The sequence below is a fragment of the Mastigoproctus giganteus genome, chromosome 7 (genome assembly GCF_048544385.1).
Source record: "Mastigoproctus giganteus isolate SK-2022 chromosome 7, ASM4854438v1, whole genome shotgun sequence".
NCBI lineage: Eukaryota > Metazoa > Arthropoda > Arachnida > Uropygi > Thelyphonidae > Mastigoproctus > Mastigoproctus giganteus.
In genome coordinates this window covers 51,551,455-51,572,979 of record NC_143581.1, presented here as the reverse complement: position 1 = coordinate 51,572,979, position 21,525 = coordinate 51,551,455, and the positions used below count along the sequence as shown (strand labels likewise).

The following is a 21,525-nucleotide window of genomic DNA, read 5'->3' as shown; positions in this document are numbered from 1 at the left end:
GTATTTATAAAGATATTAAGGATAAGTACGGCAAACCCCAATGCAAGTTTGTGGGAAGTAATGGGTGGTTTAATAGGTTCAAGCATCGTGCTGGTTTCCACAATGTTAAAGTATGCGGTGGAGTCACCAGTGTCGATTCAGCAGCTGTAGAGAAATTTTGTGATGTGTTGGAAAAAATTATTGATGAAGGTGGCTATTCAATGCAGCAAATTTTTAACGTTGACGAGGCTGCTCTGTATTGGGCAAAAATGCCGGATCAAACATAAATTGCCAAAGAGGAAAATACAATTCCAGAATTCAAGGCGTCAAAAGATAGAGCCACACTCTTGCTTGGGGCTAATGTAGTGGGAGATTACAGATTAAAACCACTGCTTATGTACTATTCTGGAAATCCTCGTGCATTTAAGGGCATCAATAAAGCTACCCAACCCATGCATTTCCGATCGAACCAGAGACCATGGATAACAGTATCTCTCTTTGAAGATTGGTTTAAATGCTGCTTCATTCCTGAGGTTGAAAAATATTGTGAAGACAATGACGTTCCTTTCAAGTATTTGCTTCTATTAAATAATGCTCCTGGACATTCTACACATTTAGATGATTTCAATTCGAATGTGAGAATAATTTCTACCGCCAAATAAGACTTCACTCATCCAACTTGTGAATCAGCTTGTTATATCGAATTTAAAAGCATAGGGCGCTTCCATAGCCAGGCAGGCAGGAGCAGCAGTGTGTAGCACACGCTTCTTGATTAGACCAGGGTTCGAGCCCGTGACCACCAAATACGGAGGATACGGAAAGGTCAGGGAATGACCACTGCATATCCACGGAGCAATATGGCCTTAGTTGCTAATGCTCCTAAAAACCAAATAACAACAACAACATTAAAAGCATACTATTTATGCATAACATTTGATCAGGCATTGTCTGCAGCAGACAATGGGAAAAATTTTATGTTAAGAGACTTTTTCGAAATCTTACAATATTTACCACACCATCTTAAACATTAATAAGGCAGAAATTACTAAAAGTTGTTTAAATGGCACATAAAAGGCCTCGGAGGAATTTGAAAAAGACGAATCATATGAAGAGGTTACAGATAAGATTGTAAAGGTTGCAGAGCTACTTCAGTTGGAGGTTGATGCCAAAGACGTGGGGGAGTTAATGGAGGAAGAAGAGAAGGAATTACTATCGAAAAACTTATTCACTTGCAGGCAGCGATAGTGAAAGAAGAAAATGCCGACTAAGCTCAAGGTGAACCAAATGAGGAGCTGAGACACTTCACCACCAGAGATGGCAATGGCATTATGTAAAATTGCATTGGCAATGGCTAGGTTTGAGATGAATGAACCTGACAGCAAACCATTCTTAAAAGTTAACAGAGGGGTAAATGATATGCTTGCTTGCTACAAAGAAATCTACTATGAAAAGAAAAAACCCACCATCCAGTCATCCATTAATGTTCTTTTGTCAGGTTGAGTGGCTAACCCCTTCTAAACCTGCACAGTGGCGTACTTATCAGCTGAAGATGTTGATTCTGGCAACGATACTCAAGAGGTAAAACTTACTGACGTTATGCCTGTCTCCTCTCTTTTTGTAATTTTATAATTTTGAAATTTCAAGCTTTTATAATTTTTCCTGCGCATATGATAAAAAAAATTGAATAAATACAATAAATAATTCTAATTACATGTTCGTCAAACATTTCTTTTTTGATTCAATCAATTCAACGAGCACAGTTGCGAGTGCTGCACAAGCATGGGACAGATTCCGACTTACATAGTGTTCCACGGAACATAACCCATACGTAAGTGGTGGAGTTCCTGTGTGTCCACCTACCTTACATATTGTCAAGCAAAACAGTTTATTCTCCTTGAGACTCAGATCTATTTCATTGAACTGTCTTTGGATTTGAATGTAAGAGATGGCTTGAGAACATCTCTTATATTCAAATTCAGGTATTTTCCTCAACCAGATGTTGATTCAGTATGAGGAATTCAACACAAGTGAATTGTTGTATAATTGATTTAAAAATAAGAAACAAATCAAAAATTCATCAGTTAAGAGTGTCACCTGTAAAGAGACCAACAAAATATCGGCAATTTTGAAAGAAATTGTAATAGTAAACATCATCAGCATAGGAGTAAAAAAAATAAATAAATAATAAAGTCTGACTAGTTTGGAAAAAACAAACAATATTAAAAATGACAAACTACACTGAACTTTTTTGTAGCTTACTAGTACTTGTAGACTTCATTATTGGCAATAATATAATGCAAGTAAGAAAACTGTATACAGCCTCAGCAAAAAAAAAAACCCCACCGTTATTAGTCCATTTCTTCCAATAACTTTCCAAACTGTCCTTAAATTTATTCACACTACTCACTTCTACAACACCAGGTGGAAGTTTGTTCCAACAATCAACTACCTGCTGGTGGAATGAAAATTTCTGCACAGCTATACTCCCACCATCCTTCCTCAAGTTGAGTTGATGTCCCCCTCATGTGTGCTGCTTGAGCAACAGGAAGAATGCCATCCAGATGCAGCTTGCCTAGTCCATTCAAAGCCTTAAACACCTCATTCAGATCTCATTGCATGTGACTTCTCTCCAGATCCTGCAGTTTGTAGAACTGAAGCCTTTGTAAAAGCACCCTTTTGTTCCCCTCGCTAATCTTGTTGCCCTCTGCACCCATTCCAACAGATTCACATCCTTCCTCGAATAAAACTTCCAGCCTGTATGGAGTACACAAGCTGTGTCCTAACTGTTGCCTCATGCAACAGGATAATCACCTCCATATCTGCTGGAAAAATTCACTTATTATTATCGGTGCACGGAACGCACACCAAATGACCAGCCCTAGTAGCCTGTCTGCGTTGTTTGGAGAACTTTATATCTGACTGCACAGTTACCCCAAGGTATCACACTCCACTAACGCGAGTGTGGTTCCACACAGTTAAGAAGATCTGAGATTACTACTGTCCATAAGAAATACCTTGCATTTGTCAATAATAAAATTCAAATGCCACTTCTGAACCCACCTACATAGTCTTTTTAAGATCTAGTAGTAACATATACTGGTTACTGTCATTAACCTTCCTGTGCCCTTTGCACCATCTGCAAACTTTATCATTAATAAATATTAAAAATAATGGGCCCAGCCATATTCATTTAGCAGTAGTAAGAAATAATTTAAAAAAAATTAAATTTACACTGAAGGATAAAATTATACATAATTAAGAAATATAATTTAATTTTTAATTTTATAATTTACATAATTTTGAAAACTTCTTTGGAGTCAGGGGAGGTCTCCATGAATTGGAGATGTGCAAATGTGTTCCCAATTCACAAAGGGAGATCAAAGGGTGACACAGTAATTACAGCCATGTTGATTCCAGGGAAAATAATGGAGTCACTGGTTAAAGAAGAAATGCAAGGTCATCTAGACAAGACTGCAGTTACAGTTCAAAGACAGCATGGTTTGTTAACGGGAAGTCTTGTCTGACCAATTTGATTGGATACTGTGATGTGGCCACAAAGAAACTGGATGAAAAAAATAATTTTGATATCATATACTTGGATTTTAGGAAAGCTTTTGATACTGTTGCACATGGAAGACTGCTGTACAAACTGGAACAGTATGGCATTAAGGGCAAGTTGTTTGTTTGTTATTTGGTTTTTAGGAGCATTAGCAACTAAGGCCATATTGCTCCGGGAATATGCAATGGAAATTCCCTTGACCTTTCCGCGTCCTCCGTATTTGGTGGTGACGGGCTCGAACCCCGGTCTAATCAAGGGCAAGTTGCTGCAATGGATACAAGGATCGTTGAGTGGAACAAGACAGACAGTGGTAATTAATGGACACTGCTCTTCGTGGACTAATGTTATTAGTAGAGTAGCCCTAGGTTCAGTGATGGGTGCATTGTTGTTTTCTGAAGTTGTTTTAAAATTTTAACTTTAAAATTTGAAGTTGTTTTAATTTTCTCAGACAAATTTAATTAGCATTAGCATTAGTAGAGGCATTTGATGCAAGAAAGCAAGCTTATGCAGCATCAGCCAAAAAAAAAAAAAAAAAAAAGTAACATAAATAAATAAAAATAACCACTTCCACTTCACCCCTCTGTTCGTTCGAAATACCTGTCCAGCTGAGCCTTAAACTTATTTAGGCTATCAACTTCCACGACAAGGGATGGAAGTCTGTTCCACCCACCAACCACCCGCTGGCTAAAGGCAAATTTCCGCACATCTATCCTACATCTGTCTTTCCTCAATTTGAATTTATGCCCTCTCAGGTGATTTTTCTGAGCTAGAGGAAGAATCCCATCAGCATTGAGCATGCTCAAACCATTCAAGGCTTTGTACACCTCTATCAGATCACCCCGCTGGTGCCTAGTTTCCAGACACTGTAATTTGCAAAATTTAAGCCTTTCTTCGTAAGAGAACCCCTTTGTCCCATTCACCAATCTAGTTGCCCTTCTCTGTACTCGTTCCAGCAGCTCTACATCCTTCCTGAAATGAGGCCTCCAGGCCTGTATACAGTACTCTAGGTGTGGCCTGACCATTGCCTTATACAAGGGAATAATCACCTCCTTATCCCTGCTAGAAAAATTCCTATATATCATTGACAATACACCATGAGCTACTCTTGCAGCTCGTCTGCACTGCTCAGAGAACTTCATATCTGCCTGCACCACCACCCCCAGGTCCCTTTCATTCTCTACCACTGTCAGTGTAGTACCACAGAGTTGATACGTTGCTCTGGGGTTGCTGTTTCCCATATGTAGTACTTTACATTTGTCAATGTTAAACTTCATTTGCCACCTCGAAGCCCATCTGCTCAACCTTTCCAAATCCTGTTGCAGCACATTGTGTCAGTAGTGTCTTTGACAACCCTGCCAACCTTCGTATCGTCTGCAAACTTGGACATTAAGCCTGATATACCATCATCAATATCATTTATAAATACAGAAAACAATAAAGGCCCCAATACTGAACCCTGAGGGACTCCACTAATAACATTAGTCCACGATGAGCAGTGTCCATTGATTACCACTCTCTGTCTTCTCCCCCTCAACCACCCCTTTATCCATAGCAGCAACTTGCCTCCAATGCCACACTGCTCCAATTTGTGCAGCAGTCTTCCATGTGCAACAGTATCAAAAGCCTTTCTAAGATCCAAGTATATAATATCAAAGTTATTCCCTGCATCCAGTTCTTTTGTGACTGCATCATAGTATCCAATCAAATTGGTCAGGCAAGACTTTCCCTTAACAAAACCATGCTGTGTCCGAGCTATAACTGAAGGCTTGTCTAGATGATCCTGCAGTGCTTCTTTCACCAGTGCCTCCATTAATTTTCCGGGAACAGAAGTTAAACTCACAGGTCTATAATTACTTGTGTCAGCCTTTGATCCCCCTTTGTGAATTGGGGTCACATTTGCACATCTCCAGTCAATGGGTACCTCCCCTGAGTCCCAAGGAAGCTCTCATAATTATGGCTAAGGGTTTGCTTACCTCCTTTGCTGCCTCCTTTAATATAACTGGATAGATCCCATCCACCCCAGGTGCCTTTCTTGTGTTTATCTTCAACAATTTCTCCTCCACTTTGCTCTCAGTTATTACAAGATTCTCTAGCTTACTGCTAGAGTTGAATACACCTCTGGCATTCCCCTCGCTGAATAACTCCTCATGTGTGAATGTCGATGCAAAATATTCATTTAGTTTGTTAGCTACCCGAGCAGGGTCATCAACAGTTGACCCATCGATCTCAAGTGGACCAATCTGATTCATCCCCTTCCTTCTAGAGTTTACATAAGTAAAGAACTCTTTGCTGTTTTTCTTTGCATCCCTTGCCAAGGATCTCTCGTAATCTGCCTTCGCCTGCCTAACCTCCTTTGTAACTTGGTTACAGATCAACTTGTATCTATCATAGGCGTCCGTGTCACGTGTTAATTTGTATGTATCCCATGCATTTTTCTTCTCTGCCATATGCCTCATTAGTTCATCTGACAACCATTTAGGCCTAAACCTTGAACAATATTTCTTAGTTGGTATGTAAAGCCTAGTAGCTTCCACGATAAGTTCTTTAAATGCTTCCCATTTTGAATTTGCTGTTGGCAATATCATCAGTCGATCCCACTGTATAGAATTTAAATACTGTCTCAGTCCATTGTAGTCGCCTTTACGAAAGCAATACCCCTTCCCTTTACCCCTAATGGTAGTTACCTCTTTGAGTAACTCCCACTTCAGCACACTGTGATCACTGCCACCAAGTGGTTCATTTATCTGCAGATTCTTAATGCATGAAGAATCACTACTGATAATCAAATCAAGAGTATTACTCCCTCTAGTTGCCTCCCGAACATGCTGATGTAGAAAACAATCATCCAATAAATCCACAAAAGCCTTGCTACTGTGTGAGTGACCAGCCCCCAAATTCCAGTCAATATCTGGGAAATTAAAATCCCCCATTATAAGACTCTCTGATTTACTGGCCCACTCTATTTCTCCGAACAGTTTCTTATTATACTCATCAGAGTCATTAGGCCTATAGCACACTCCTACTCTCAATTTTGATCTCCCAATGCTTATGTCACACCAAACTGACTCGACACTGCACTGTCCAGCGATGTCGACTGGCTTCACTTCCTTGGATTTTATGTGTTTTTTAACTAATAGCATAACCCCTCCTCCCTTCCTATCCTGTCTATCCTTTCTGTAGACATTGTACTCCCCAAATTCCAGTTCTGCATTTCTTATATCTGTGTGACACCACGTCTCTGAAATCCCCACAATATCTGCCTTTGATGTTTTGAGCAATACCTCAAATTCATCAAATTTATTTACTAAACTCCTAGCATTGGTGTACACACAAGTATACATGCACCTGTTCTTTTTCTTAGCTACCCTAACACAACCCATGTGTTTACTTGTACCCCAATGATTCCCAGCAGTCTCTGAAATATCCTGCATCTTATTTTCCAGGCTGCGGCTCATTCCAATAGAAGCAGTGCAAGAATCACTTTCACCTCTGCCAGTGGCTACTGTTAATCTATTAGTCCTTGTATCCCCCCAATCTAGCAGTTTTCCGACCCACCTAACATTGCCTCGATAGCATCAGCAAACATTCTTGCACCCTTTCTATTTAAGTGTATCCCATCCCTGTAGAAGCAGTCTCTCCTGTTAACAAGTACAGACCAGGCTGAAAAAAATTCTACCCCTTGAGCCCTGCACAATCTTTCCAGGGCCGAATTGATTGACAGGGGTCTCATCATATACTCCCTCCTATCGTGTCTGGGCAGAATTGCAGACACTTTCAATTTCAACCCTAATTCACGGCTTTTTTTCATCAGTGACCTGTAATTCTCACTTAAGGAACATAACATATTAAACATTAAGTACTAACTAACATTAAATATTATTCTTAAAGTCATTGAAATAAGGACTTAACTGATCAATAAGAAATGAAAGGCAGGATCAATGGCACACAAGTGCCATTGATCAATGGGAGACAATTATTTGGAAGAGGAAGGGAGACTTACTTGATGGAACTGATATTTGGGTGACACTAAAGTCAAGTGGACCCAATTTTGCCAAAGTCCGGACGGTCTGTGACATGCTTGCACCTTCACGATGGTGGGACTATTAGTAATCCTGGGTATAACCTCCATGCACAAGTGCATGGTGGGTGACTGCCCAGATGTGAACCAACGTAAGCAGGGGTCGAGGTGTGGCGCCCACATCACATGGAGGAATGCCGCCCCTCTATGTTACCACCACTTTGCTTATTGGAGGCTTGAAGTGGTGGAACCCATGTTTAGTCTCTAGAGCTAAGTTCCGGTCAACCCTTCCCTATCTTTTCCATCATGCAGTATGATTGATGACTTTTGAGGTTATGATGAACATCGTGGTGGGATCCAGTATTCCTTACATTTCGAGGGTACAGCTCTAAAACAGCGTTCGCAGGCTGGGTGCTAGTTAGTACACCGGACCGAACCTATTGGTAACTCTCTAGGAGGCTTCCAGATCAGCTAGTGTATAATCTTGCTACCTCTACTCTGCCAGATAGTGACTGGAGGGAGTCCAAGTAGTGTGTATGCGGGGAGCATTGTCGAGGCCACATTATGTCAAGGATCTGGGTATATTCTTACCATGTGTATGCTATATCCAAAAATTTCATTACTTCATACAGCATGTCCCACCCTCTTTTTCTTACTATTGAATACATCATGAATTGTCAAACTAATAGAGCAAGCTTATCTGCGAAAAGATCTAAACCTCCCAAGCACTGCTTAATTCATTTCACAAATATACGTGGTCTCAATTCTAATCTTAACAATGTCCATTTCCACTTGCAGTCTGCCAAACCCCATGTACTTTTCCTGACAGAATCTCAGTTATCGGTTGATTCAACTGCTACTCATCTCAGATGCCCAAATTATTTGCTGTATGATTCCTTTCACCTGAAAGGTGGTATGTGTGCATATGTCCGTTCTGATATTCCCTATCAGAGACTTGGCAATTTGGAATCTCCTCTCTTTGATCTTCTCTGGCTTAAAATCTCTCTACCTCATTGTGTCAAATTCATTTGTTGTCTCTACCGTTCTCTCAACTCCACTAATCACTTGGAGCTCTTTCACTTCCTCTCTTTGCAACTTGACTTTCTCCAGTCCAACTTTCCTAACTGTGAGATAATTTTCCTTGTTGGTTTCAATGTTCACTACTCCAGCTGGCTTCTGTTTTCTAGTCACACCGCCCCAGCTGGCAGAGATGGTGAGGCTTTTGCAATTACTAATGACCTTACACAGATTGTTCATTTACCTACAAGGATACCGAACAATCCTAATCATCAAGCCAATAGGCTTGATCTTTTTCTCACAAACAACCCTTCTAAGTACACGGTCGAAGTGAGATGTCCTTTAGGCACTTCAGATCACAACTTGGTGTTTGTCTCTTCTACAATGGGACCTTTATCTCATGGTTATTCCCAACCTCGTTGTTTGGCATTTGGTCATCCAAAATGGGATGACCTGCAAGACTTCTTTTCCTTGGTCGGATCACTATTTCAAAATTTCTGATGTCAATGTTTGCTCAGATCGTGTGAGTGAAATTATTCTTGCAGGAATGGAATCCTTTATCCCACACTCCACTTTAAAATCTCGTCCTTTATCTAAACCTTGGTTTTCCAATAAATGTGCTAAGGCTGTTCAAGAGAAGAATGTTGCATATCGTAATTGGCTTGTTTCTAATTCTCCAGTTTCATTTTCTGTCTACACCAAAGCTCGCAACAATTGTAAGGCAGTTATTAATCAGTCGAAACTAGAGTTTGAACAGGCTAAGAGTAGAAAACTTGCTTCTTTCCCTAATGGTAGCCAAGAATTCTGGTCTCTTGACAAAGCTATTGGCCGCAACTTTTGCCCATCTCTGCTCCAACCTCTGTCCAAACCAGATGGTTCTGTTGTCACTTCAGCCACGGATAAAGCTGACCTGCTAGCATCCCATTTTTCTTCCATCTCATGTATTAATGATCTTGGTAAAACACCTCCCACCATTTCCAATACGCTCCATTCAATGCCTCCTGTTGTCTTCCGTCAAAAGGATGTCAGAAGGATTTTGACGATTCTTGATGCTAAGAAAGCTCCAGGTTCCGATGGTATTTCTCCACTTGTTCTCAAAACCTGTGCTCCTTAACTTACTCCTATTCTTTGCCACCTTTTTTCACTTTTTTATTCTAAAGGTGTTTCTCCGTCTGTTTGGAAATTTGCTCATATCCAGCCAGTTCCTTAAAAGGGTGACAAATCCCTCCCATCCAATTATCGTCCAGTTGCAATTACTTCTACTCTTTCTAAAGTAATGGAGAAATCAATTAACCGCCAACTCTTAAACTGCCTAGAAACCTTCGGTCTGATCAACGATTGCCAGTATGGATTCCGTCAGTGTTGATATTCTGGCTTATGTTACCCATTTATGGACTAATTCAATGGAAAGGTTCGGTGAAACACAAGTTGCTCTTGACATCTCAAAGGCTTTCGATCGTGTTTGGCATAAGTCTTCTAAACAAGCTTCCATCTTATGGTTTGCCAACTGTTTTTAGTAATTGGTTATCAAGTTTTCTCTCTGATCACTCACTGAGGGTGATGGTAGATGGCTCTCTGTCTTCTAACTTCTCCACTAATGCCGGTGTTCCCCAAGGTTCAGTTCTTTCCCCCCACTCTTTTCTTCTTGTATATTAATGACCTTCTTCCATTGAATGGAAATCCTATCCATAGTTTTGCCGATGATAGCACATTGCATTCCACTTTCCATTTTGAGAAACCTTGTGCTCAATCAGCTTCAACCTCTTGAAAATCTGCTACCAATTCCTTAAATGCCAATCTTCAGGTAATTCTCCATTGGGGCAAAGACAACTTAGTTGATTTCAACCCTTCTAAAACTCAGTCTTGTCTTATATCTCGCCAAAGGGATTCTTCTGCTCCTATGCTTATCTTTAGTGATACTCCGATTTCTAGGCAAAATGATATCTCTTTTGGGGATCACCGTGACTTCTAATCTCTCTTGCACAAGCACATTACAAATATTGCTTCCTCTGCATCTAAAAAAACTTGGTTTTCGCTGTCAGCGTTACTTTTTTTCCAAACAGCTGCTCACTCTGTATAAATCGCAAATCCGCCTTGCCATGGAATATTGTTCCCACATCTGGGGTGGTGCCCCCAAAACCTCTCTCAGCCTTCTTGATTCCATTCAGAAGAGGGCAGTTAGGATAATTAATGATTCATCTCTAACAGAGTCTCTCCACTCGCTGTCTCATAGACGTACTGTTTCTGCTGCATGCCTCTTCTACAGATACTTCCATGGGTACTGTTCTTATGAATTGGCTTCTATAATTCCCTCTCTCTCTCTCTTTCAAAATAGTCCAAACATGTGCCGCCAACATCCATTTACTGTGCAACATCAAACTCACAGAACCAACTTTTCATCTTCCTCATTTATTCATTCAACTGCCATTTTTTGGAACAACCTTCCTTCATACGTATTTTCTGAAAATTACAGTCTACAGAAGTCTAATGTCAACAAATATCTTCTTTCGTCTTCTCAACCTCCAACCCAAGCACAGTACTAAGTACTATATGTTCTAATGCCTCCAGTGTTTGGGGTTTGCATTAAAAAAAAAAAAAAAAAACTTATATGCAACCCCAGGGTCTCACATCTGGTGAGTATGGGATTGGCACACCCAGTGTCCTGAGCTGAATATCATCAATCTTCTCTTTCTTGGTGATTCCCTTTTACTTCTGACTCTTGTTCTCTCTCTCTCTCTCTCAGGGAAACTCAATGTTTTTTTTTTGTTTTTTTTTTGTGGCTAGTGCAGCAAAAGCCTCAGGCTTCCTTGCACCATATGGCTAATAATAATGTCTTCTTTACCTTTGGGACTTATATATATGTGTGTGAAAATTGCATGTGAAAAAATTCTGGGAATGTTTTTGCTGACCGGATCTTCTGCAAAGCAAATCAGGAACATTGTTTATAATGGGGAGTCCCAGATTTGTGAATATATAATTAGAATACATGTTAAAGTGTAAAATTATACGGTAACAGTTTTCACTGTAATTGCTTCCTTTCAGTGGTCGTAATTTTATTCACTATTAAAAAAAAAAAAACATTCAGTAGCTGCATTAGTTCCTGGCAAGTTTAATACTCACTATCCTCTGCTTAAAATTTTCAAAAGTGGCTTCATTTTTTAAAAAATACGAAAATCAGCTCATCCACCTCGGATCAAAGATATTATTTTATTGTTCCATTTCAAAATCCACAATAGTGTATTGTGGATAAAAAAAAAATCTAGTAAATCAAAGAACCATGGCCTAAATAGAGAACTTCAAGGGAACAGTACTACAGATGATTAAATTGACCATGGTTCTCTTCATGTGACTGCTAAATAGAGCGATGATGTTCTCACCTTGTTCTTGCCCTTTGTCCTTGTAAACTGCTCTGATACTACATGGCTGTTCTAGAGTATAAACAGAAAGAAATTTATTTATAATATGCAAGGTTGTTGAATGTGTTTGTGAAAAATGGATATCATATTTTTAAATCATTATACATGAATTACTAAAGGACATACATAATTACTCAGATCTGGAGAACCGTTGTATGCCTGTATTATTAATAATATATTATCCAGACTATTTTTATGAACAATATTTTTATGCTTGATTCTTAAATATAATTTTTAATGCTTGTATAATTTTTTAATATTAATAATTTTATATATTTGTTTACTTTTATTATTATTAATTATTTTATTAATATTTTTATGGTACTCTTGTGAACTAAGTATGGAATTTGACCTGTTGGTAAGCTGTAATTATTTAATTATGTAATGGTTTCATTACATATTTCATTGGCATTTTTGATACTACTGATAATATAGTTAAGTTTTTTTTTTTTTTTTTTTTTTTTCTCTCTCTCCCTTATTCTTGGGCACAGCATTTTATATATATGCCCATTTTCCTTGTTTTTTTGATGTTTATCTGTAGCTAAAATTCAAAGTCTAAAACACAGTATACCAAAGGGAGACAAAAGGAAAAAGAGGGAAATTGTTGCTGAAATTGCAAAACTAGAAGCAGAGCTACATGCTAAGCAAGAAAATGAGTTAGCTGAATTACAGCACAGCAATACTCAGGTGTGTAAAATTTTTTTTCGCTTATATCAGTTTAATAATTTCACACATTATTACTAAGAATATACCACCGTGAGACATTTCAGGTTCTGATTTGGTAGTATATGCATTGGCGCCTCCGTAGCCAGGTGGGAAGGAGCAGCAGTGCGTAGCACACGCTTCTTGATTAGACCGGGGTTCGAGCCCGTCACCACCAAATACGGAGGATGCGGAAAGGTCATTCAGGGAATGACCACCGCATATCCCGGAGCAATATGGCCTTAGTTGCTAATGCTCCTAAAAACCAAATAACAACAACAACAGTATATGCATTAGGGCTTCTTTGCAACAGTTTTTTTTTTTTTTTTTATTATTATTTTTAAAATGTTATTTTTTTATTTTATTATTATTATTATACAAGTCATGTATGATAAGTGTCAGGATGCAGAATTTTAAGCTCGTGGCAACGATAGGTTTTTTGGAAATTTTTACCACCTTTTTTGATTAACTAACATACTAAATTGTGTTTTACAAAAATTTTAAATGGTCTTAGTCACATTCATTAGCTTATTTTTAAATTTGGCTAGTGATGATTTGGTAAGTGACGGTGCGAATATCGTAGCACATAACAAGTAGTCCAGTGGAATAGCAGGGTTTTAATTGTGATATATAAGTAGCTCAAAGGTTTGAATCACTTGTTGGGCATATATATTTTTGTGCTTAGCTAAGGAATATTACATTTTAGTAAGGATGTAATTAATTTAATGCTGCGATTGTAACGTATATCTTGAACCTGATAGCATAAGGTATAACGTAAAACTCAATAGCATAATACTTATCACTGCATTTAGAAATCTATTAGCCTAGTGTAGTATTGTTAGTTAATCAATTAAATTTATTAATTTTCATTTTTAATCAATTAAATTGTATTTAGATGGAAATCATGTCCCAGGATAGAGCAGCACAAAGTAGCTAGAGTGCTGTGTCTTGGGGGAGAACCGAAAGGAGTGATTCTCAAACGTATAACAGCCCAACAAAATGTGCAATTTGTAAAATGTTTATCTGGAACAGAACATAATCCAGCCAAAGGGGATTTCTTTTTGCATGCTAGGTGCAAGGAGTGTGAATATATTAGGTGCCAACTTTGTGTTTTGATGGGCATTTATTAGAGTTTAAAGAGTAGGGTAGATGCCCTCAAAGGAAATAAAATAGGAGCCCATCAAGCTTTCAGCTACCCAACTCAATGCCAGAGCTCATACTTGTGTATCAGACAACAGAGCGGCAATCCCCAAGACAGAATACACTATTCCTACAGGAGGTGGTTATTGTCGGAGACACTATTGTCAGGGAAATATGTTGTGCAAGAATGATAGGTGGAATACGTCTATACCAGTATATGTCTGCCCGTGCCAAAAGTAGATGATGTAGAGCAGATATCATCTTATAAGGGCACCAAAAATGATGTCGCTGTACACTAATTGTGTACTAAGGATATCAAGAATAGGAGATCTGAGGACTTACTTAACAAGTGCAGGGCAGTGTGGGAAAATACTGTAGTTTTTAGTGTTTTGCACCAACCTTGCGTAGAAATAAAAATAAAAACACCAAGGAAACTGAACTGTGTTTATAATAAATTACAATAACCTGTATTTACAATAAATTTAACTTTACAATAAACTATACATATGAATTATTAAAATCTGCTACATTACAATCAATAAAATGCATTAAAATATACTAGATTAAAAGCGATAAAAATCGTAGCTTTCAAAGGCTCCAGCCTTCTTCTTCAGCGGTGTTTTCCTGTTCTGCAGTACATCTTTAAATATCAGTAGGTTAATGGTACTCCTCACGTGTTTTCATTCACACGTGTTCCGTTCTCTTGCATTGTGGAACCGGAAGTGGCTCGAGCGGAAGTCATACGGAACCGTTCATCCCTTCTGAGGATAGTGGTCTCAAAGATGGGATGAATCCGCGTACCTCTGTCTCTATTAATGTTAATTGTAGAACAAATCCGCAAACTCTCGAGCCACTTACGGTCCCAGAACTTATGCGCCCGATCGGTGATGATAGCATCGTCCGGGGAGATCTGGTGTTGCTTCTCCCAAAAATGCTCGGCCACGGCGGACTTGCCATATTCCGCATTTCTTATTGCCTTAGTGTGTTCCCCCAGACGATCTTTAAGACGGCGTTTTGTTTCCCCTACATAACATTCCCCACAATCCGGGCATCTAATGCTATATACGACCCCACTTGTGTTCTCTTTTTGAATGGGGTCTTTAACCTGAGACACGATTGTGTGCAGCCTCCGCCCTGGAAGCTGCACACAACGTGTCTGGTATTTTCTTAGTATTCTAGCTATATGATCAGTCAAACCCGGATAGTAGGGAATGTATGCAGTGGCTATTGGTGTAAAAGGCTCGCCTCTCCTCTGATTTCCTTTAACATATTTCTCTATAATCCTCTGGGGGTAACCACATTTTGCAAGATCCGTCGTGACCCGTTCATACTCTAACTTTCTATCATCGGAGGTACTGCAATGTGATTTTGCTCTATCAACTAAAGTTCTTATCACACTGTTCCTATGATGGTTGGTCTGAGCTGAGCTGTAATGCGAATACTGCCCTTTACACATGGACTTCCTATATACCCTAGTCTTTAGCTGTCGATCTCAGAAGGGATGAACGGTTCCGTATGACTTCCGCTCGAGCCACTTCCGGTTCCACAACGCAAGAGAACGGAACACGTGTGAATGAAAACACGTGAGGAGTACCATTAACCTACTGATATTTAAAGATGTACTGCAGAACAAGAAAACACCGCTGAAGAAGAAGGCTGGAGCCTTTGAAAGCTACGATTTTTATCGCTTTTAATCTAGTATATTTTAATGCATTTTATTGATTGTAATGTAGCAGATTTTAATAATTCATATGTATAGTTTATTGTAAAGTTAAATTTATTGTAAATACAGGTTATTGTAATTTATTATAAACACAGTTCAGTTTCCTTGGTGTTTTTATTTTTATTTCTACGCAAGGTTGGTGCAAAACACTAAAAACTACAGTATGAATATACCCAACCTCAGAGGCCTGTTTGAAGAGTGTGGGAAAAATTCGCTATTTGTGATTGAATTTAAATATGTCTGCAATCCTGCCCAGACACTATAGGAGGGAGTATATGTTGAGAGCCTTGTCAATCAGTTCGGCCCTGGAGAGATTGTGCAAGGCTGTTAGGATAGAATTTTTCTCAAAGTGGTCTGTGCTTGTTAACAGGAGAGACTGTTTGTTTTTACAGAGATGGGATACACTTGAATAGAAAGGGTGCAAAAATATTTGCTGATGCATAGGTGGGTCAGAAAACTGCTACTTTGCGGAGGAGAGGATACACAGACTAATAGCTTAACTGGAGCCGCAGGCAGAGGCAAAAGTGATTCTTGCACTGTTACTATTGGTACATGCAGCAGCCTGGAAAGCACGGTGTCTGGGACTTCAGGCTGTGCTGTGGGTCATCATGAAACAAATAAATACATGGGCTGTGACTAAGAGTAAGAACATGTGCATGTACACTAGTGCTAGGAGCATTGTAAATAAATTTGATGAATTTGAAGTACTGATTAAGTCATCAAATGCAGACATTGTAGGAATAGTAGAAACATGGTATCACTTCGACATTAATGATGATGAAATTGAATATGGGGAGTACAGTGTATGTCAAGGAGACAATACAGGGAAAGGGAGAAATCTAGGACAGAGAGCACAGGAGAAATGGATGGGTTATGCTATTAGTTAAGAAGCATATTAAATCTAAGGCAATGCATCCAATTGACACTGTTGACAAGTTCAATTTTGAGTCAGTTTAGTGTGATATTAACTGGAAAAACAAAATTGAGAGTAGGAGTGTGTTATAGGGCTAATGACTGCGTCTATTGCATATAATAAACAGCTGTACAGAGAAATAGATTGGGCCAACAAATCAGAATGTCTCATGATGGGGGATTTTAACTTTCCACATGTTACTGGAATTTATCGGTTAGTCATTCACACAATAGACTTTTGTGTATTTCTTGGATGACTGTTTTCTACAGCAGAATGTCAGAAAGGCAACAACAAGAAGAAGAAATACTCTTGATCTGGTTATCAGCAGTCATTCATCATGTATTAAGAATCTGCAGGTCAAAGTCACATTGGATGGCAGCGATCACAGTGTACTAATGTGAAATTTTAAATAATGTTGGGGTTAAGGGAAAGGCCTTTGCTTTCGTAAGGGTGACTACAGTGGTCTCAGGCGGTTTTTAAATTCTATGCATTTAGACCAACTGATGTTATCAGCAGCAAATTCTAAATGGGTAGCATTCGGTGATATCATTGTAGAAAGTACTGGACTTTTCATGCCAACTAAGAAATTCTGATCAATGCTTTAGACAAATGGATGTCAGATGAACTAATGAGACTTGTGGAAGAGAAGAAAAATGCATGGAATGCATATAAATTATCAGTTGATGCCTAAGACTATTATAGGTATAAACTAGTCTGTAATCAAATCAAAAAGGAGGTTAGGCAAGATAAGGTAGATTATGAGAAGTTTCTGACAAAGAATTCGAAAAAACACAGCACAGAATTCTATACTTATATTAACAATAAAATAAATGGATCAAATCACATTAGGCTATTTAATGTCTATGGGTTACCTGTTTGACCCTGCTCTCCTTGCAAACAAATTGAATATGTATTTTGCAACTACATTCACACACCAGGAATTCTTTAGGGAAGGAAGTTTATAAAACTAATGAGGAGCTAAATGACTTTGTGATAACTGAAAGGAAAGTGAAGGAGAAATTGTTGAAGATGGACATAAAAAAGGCACCTGGGGTGGATGGGAACTATCTAATTATATTAAGGGAGGCAACAAAGGAAGTAAGCAAAACCCTTAGTCATAAATATGAGAGCATCCTTGGATACATGGAAGGTTCCTATGGACTGGAGATGTGCAAAAGTATCTCCAATTCATAAAGGGAGATCAGAAGGTGACGTAATTACAGAGTTGTTAGCTTAACATCCGTTCCAGAGAAAGTAATGGAATCGCTGATTAAAAGAAGTAATGCAGAACCATCTGGACAGGCAAAATCCACGCTTATCGGGTGGTCTTGTCAAACAAATCAGATAAGTTACTGCGATACAGCGACCAAGCAACTGGATGTAAAAAATAATTTTAAAATCATATACAGTCAGTCCTCGTATAGCATGATAGTTGTGTTCCTAGAAACCCTCGTGCAATGCAAAATTGTGCAATATAAACAACAAGCCCTATGGGAAAAATATGGTTAGGTGCTGACCACCCAAGATTGAACACACATTTGTAACCAAAACATTACCAAACACAATAAATTATCGTGATAAAATACATAAGTATTTTATTATGACTATTACGTAATAAAATATTGCTAATGCTTTTGCTTCTATCGTAAGCAAACTTGTTTTTTGTTTTATTTTCTATCCAAACAGATGACAGCCGTTCCATCTCTTCCAATTCTTTGTCTTAATCTAATGGATTTTAATTACACTTTGAGTTGTTCCTGCTGTGAAAGTTATTTTCTCTGCATTCTTTGTAATTCTCGGCGTTGCCTCATTTATACCTGTAGCACGTGCAGTATCACATGGTCTTTCATTTCGCTCAAAGCGTTTCACCATTTCATATTTTTCTCTATCAGCAGAGGCGGACTGGCCATAAGCCGTGCCAGGGAAACCCCGGTGGGCCGGAGGCAGGTGTGATTTTGGCTATAAACGCTGGTATGAGGCCACTGAAAATTTTCCCAGCTAAGAATTTTTGACCCAGTCCGCCCCTGTTTATCGATATTGCTTTTCTTTTTCTCTCTGAATCTGTAGTGTCTTCACCAGGACACTTCCTTTTCACACCTTTTTAAGTATTTTACTTATTTTAGGGAATAAAGCACAATTACAAAATGAGGAGGCACGCTTGATACACATAAACAAAGCTGCGCGCATGTAGCAACTGAATAAACAACACCATAAAGTCAGAGACACTTTATGAACACCTCACTAGCTCACATTTTACTAAAGCACATTTCTGGGGGTTACTACCATAAAACAATTTCCAGTTATGTTCCTGCTAGTGGAATATGTTATAAACTTGGTAGTAAACTCGATCTAATTGCATTTGCTATAATACCGATAGCTGGAATTGTGTAGGTTTTTTACGTTATTATGGTGAAATGTGTTTTCCTTCACTGATATAAAAAACATAAATACATTTTCAGAATCTTCTCTTCATTCCTATCATGTTGCGTTCAGTTGGGGTGATTCTGCATTCGACTGCTGTTTCTTGTAAACACAAAGGCGAATCGTGCATAAGCGAATTCGGTTTGTGTTATATACGATATTGTTCTCCCTATTTATAAGTCATGTATGATCAAATTCGTGTAGTGTAAACACATGTTATACGAGCACTGACTGTACTTGGATTTCAGGAAGGCTTTTGATACTGATGCAACATAATAGACTGCTGTACAAACTGTAGCAATGTGGCATTAAGGGCAGGTTACTGCTATGGATAAAGGGATGGTTAAGTGGAAGAAGAGAGTAGTTATCAATGGGAACTGCTGTTTATGGACTGATGTTATTAGTGGAGTTCCCTGGGGTTCAGTACTGGGTCCATTGTTGTTTTCAGTATTTATCAATGATATTATTACTGGTATATCAGATTTAATGTGTTAAGTTTGCAGATGATACAAAGGTTGGCAGAGTGGTTAATGGCAGTCATCAGGGTGCACTACTGGAATAAGATCTTGGAAAATTGGGTGCATGGGTTCAGAACTGGCAGTTGGAGTTTAATATTGAAAAATGTGAGGTAGTACATATGGGTAGCAGTAACCTCAGAATAACTTATCAACTCTGTAGTACTACAATCAGGATAGTTGACAATGAAAAAAACATGGGGATAATTGTGCAGTGAGACATGAAATTCTCTGAGCAGTGCAGACATGTTACCAGGTCTGCTCATGGTTTTGTCAATCATATGCAGAAACTTTGCTAGCAGGCATAAAGAGGTGATTATCCCCTTGTAAAAAACCATGATTAGGCCGCAACGTGAGTACTGTATACAAGTCTGGAGGCCTCGCTTTTGGAAGAATGTAGATATGCTGGAATGAGTGCAGAGAAGGGCAACCAGACTAGTACAGGGAACGTAATGGTGCTCTTACCTAGAAACGTTTCAGTTCTGCAAAATTGCAGTGTGTTGAGACTAGGCACCTGCAGGATATCTCATTGAGTGTTTAAAGCCTTGAATAGATTGAGTAAGTTGAATATTAATGGCATTCTTCCACTTGCTGCCTCTACTCTGCCAGATAATGATTGGAGGGAGTCAGAGTAGTGTGTATGCAGGTGGAGGGACATTGTTGAGACCATGTTGTTATTATTATTATATTATTTCTCCCTGATTGGGGGTTACACCCAATAATACCAAATTGACTGGTATTGCCACCAAGTACACAGGGTGGTTGTTTTGTTCGGTGTTACTGTTGGTCGAGGAACACTGACTATCCTACAGGTGTTAAGGATTGCGAATTTTTGGAGTTCTTTGCAGGTGTTTGCTGGGAGACCTATTGCTGCTAGGCTGTTATGTAGGATCTTTGGCACCATATCTGTGGTTGACACGAGGATTGGGATGGTTGTAACTTGTTGCATATGCCAGATCTCTTTGATCTCCTGTCTTAGGTTCGTATACTTCCTGATTTTTTTCCCATGGGTTTCCTGCAGTTTGCCAGTGTTGGGTACTGCTATGTCAATCTTCTTCTTCTTATTATTATTATTATTATTATTATTGTTAGCCAAATGGTGCAAGGAAGCCTAACGCCTTTGCTGCACCAGCCAAAAAAAAAAAAAATTGAGTTATCCTGAGAGAGCGAGTCAGAAGTAGAAGGGAATCACCAAGAAAGAGAAGAATGATGATGATAATAATTATGTCCACTCAGGACCCTGGGTGTGCCAATCCCATACTCACCAGATGTGAGCCCCAGGAGCTAGGTATATTCTTGCCATATGTGTGCCATATGCAAAAATTTTGTTACTTCGTACAACATGTCCTTGCCACCTTTTCTTACTTCTGAATACACATGAATTGTCAAAATGATAGAACAAACTTATCTATGAAAAGATCTAAACCTCCCAAACACTACCTTGTACATTTTATAAATATACGTGATCTCAGTTCTAATCTCAGTGGTGTCCATTTTAACTTACAAATGCCATGTCCTTTTTCTGACAGAAGCCCAATTATCAGTTGATCCAACTACTGCTCATCTCAGTTAACTGAATTATTCACTGTGTGCTTCCTTTTGCTTCAAAGGTGGTACTTATGCCTATGTTCGTTTTGACATTACCAGCCAGAGACAGTAATTTGGAATCTCCTTTTCAATATTCCCTGGCTTAAAATCTCCCTACCACGTTCTATCAGCTTCATCTGTTGCCTCTATCATTCTTCCAACTATACTAATCACTTGGAACTCTTTGACTTCCTCTCTTTGCAACTTGACTTTCTCCAGTCCAACTTTCCTAATAGTGAGGTAATTTTCCTTGGTAATTTTAATGTTTACAACACCAGCTGTCTTCCATTTTCTAGTCACACAGACCCAGCAAGTCGAGATGCTGAGGCTTTTGCAATTACTAATGGCCTCGCACAGGCTGTTCTTTTACCTGCCAGAATACCAGACAATCCTAACCATGTAACCAACATGCTTGATCTTTTTTCTCACAAACAACCCTTCTAAGTACTCAGTCAAGGTGACCGGTCCTCTTGGCATCTCAAATCACAATTTGGTGATGGTCTCTTCTCCAATGGAGGCTTTTTCTCATGGCCAT

General features: G+C 38.9%; 1 protein-coding gene across 2 annotated transcripts in view; it reads left to right on the top strand.

Annotated features, from left to right (window-relative positions):
* The window catches only part of LOC150082890 (deubiquitinase OTUD6B-like), a 373,124-nt gene that overhangs the window by 218,692 nt on the left and 132,907 nt on the right, over positions 1-21,525 (top strand). For both annotated transcript variants that reach the window (XM_090376893.1, XM_090376895.1), the window contains one exon: positions 12,531-12,676. In XM_090376893.1, the coding sequence (XP_090233019.1) occupies positions 12,531-12,676 (146 nt within the window). The remainder of the gene's footprint in view (positions 1-12,530; positions 12,677-21,525) is intronic.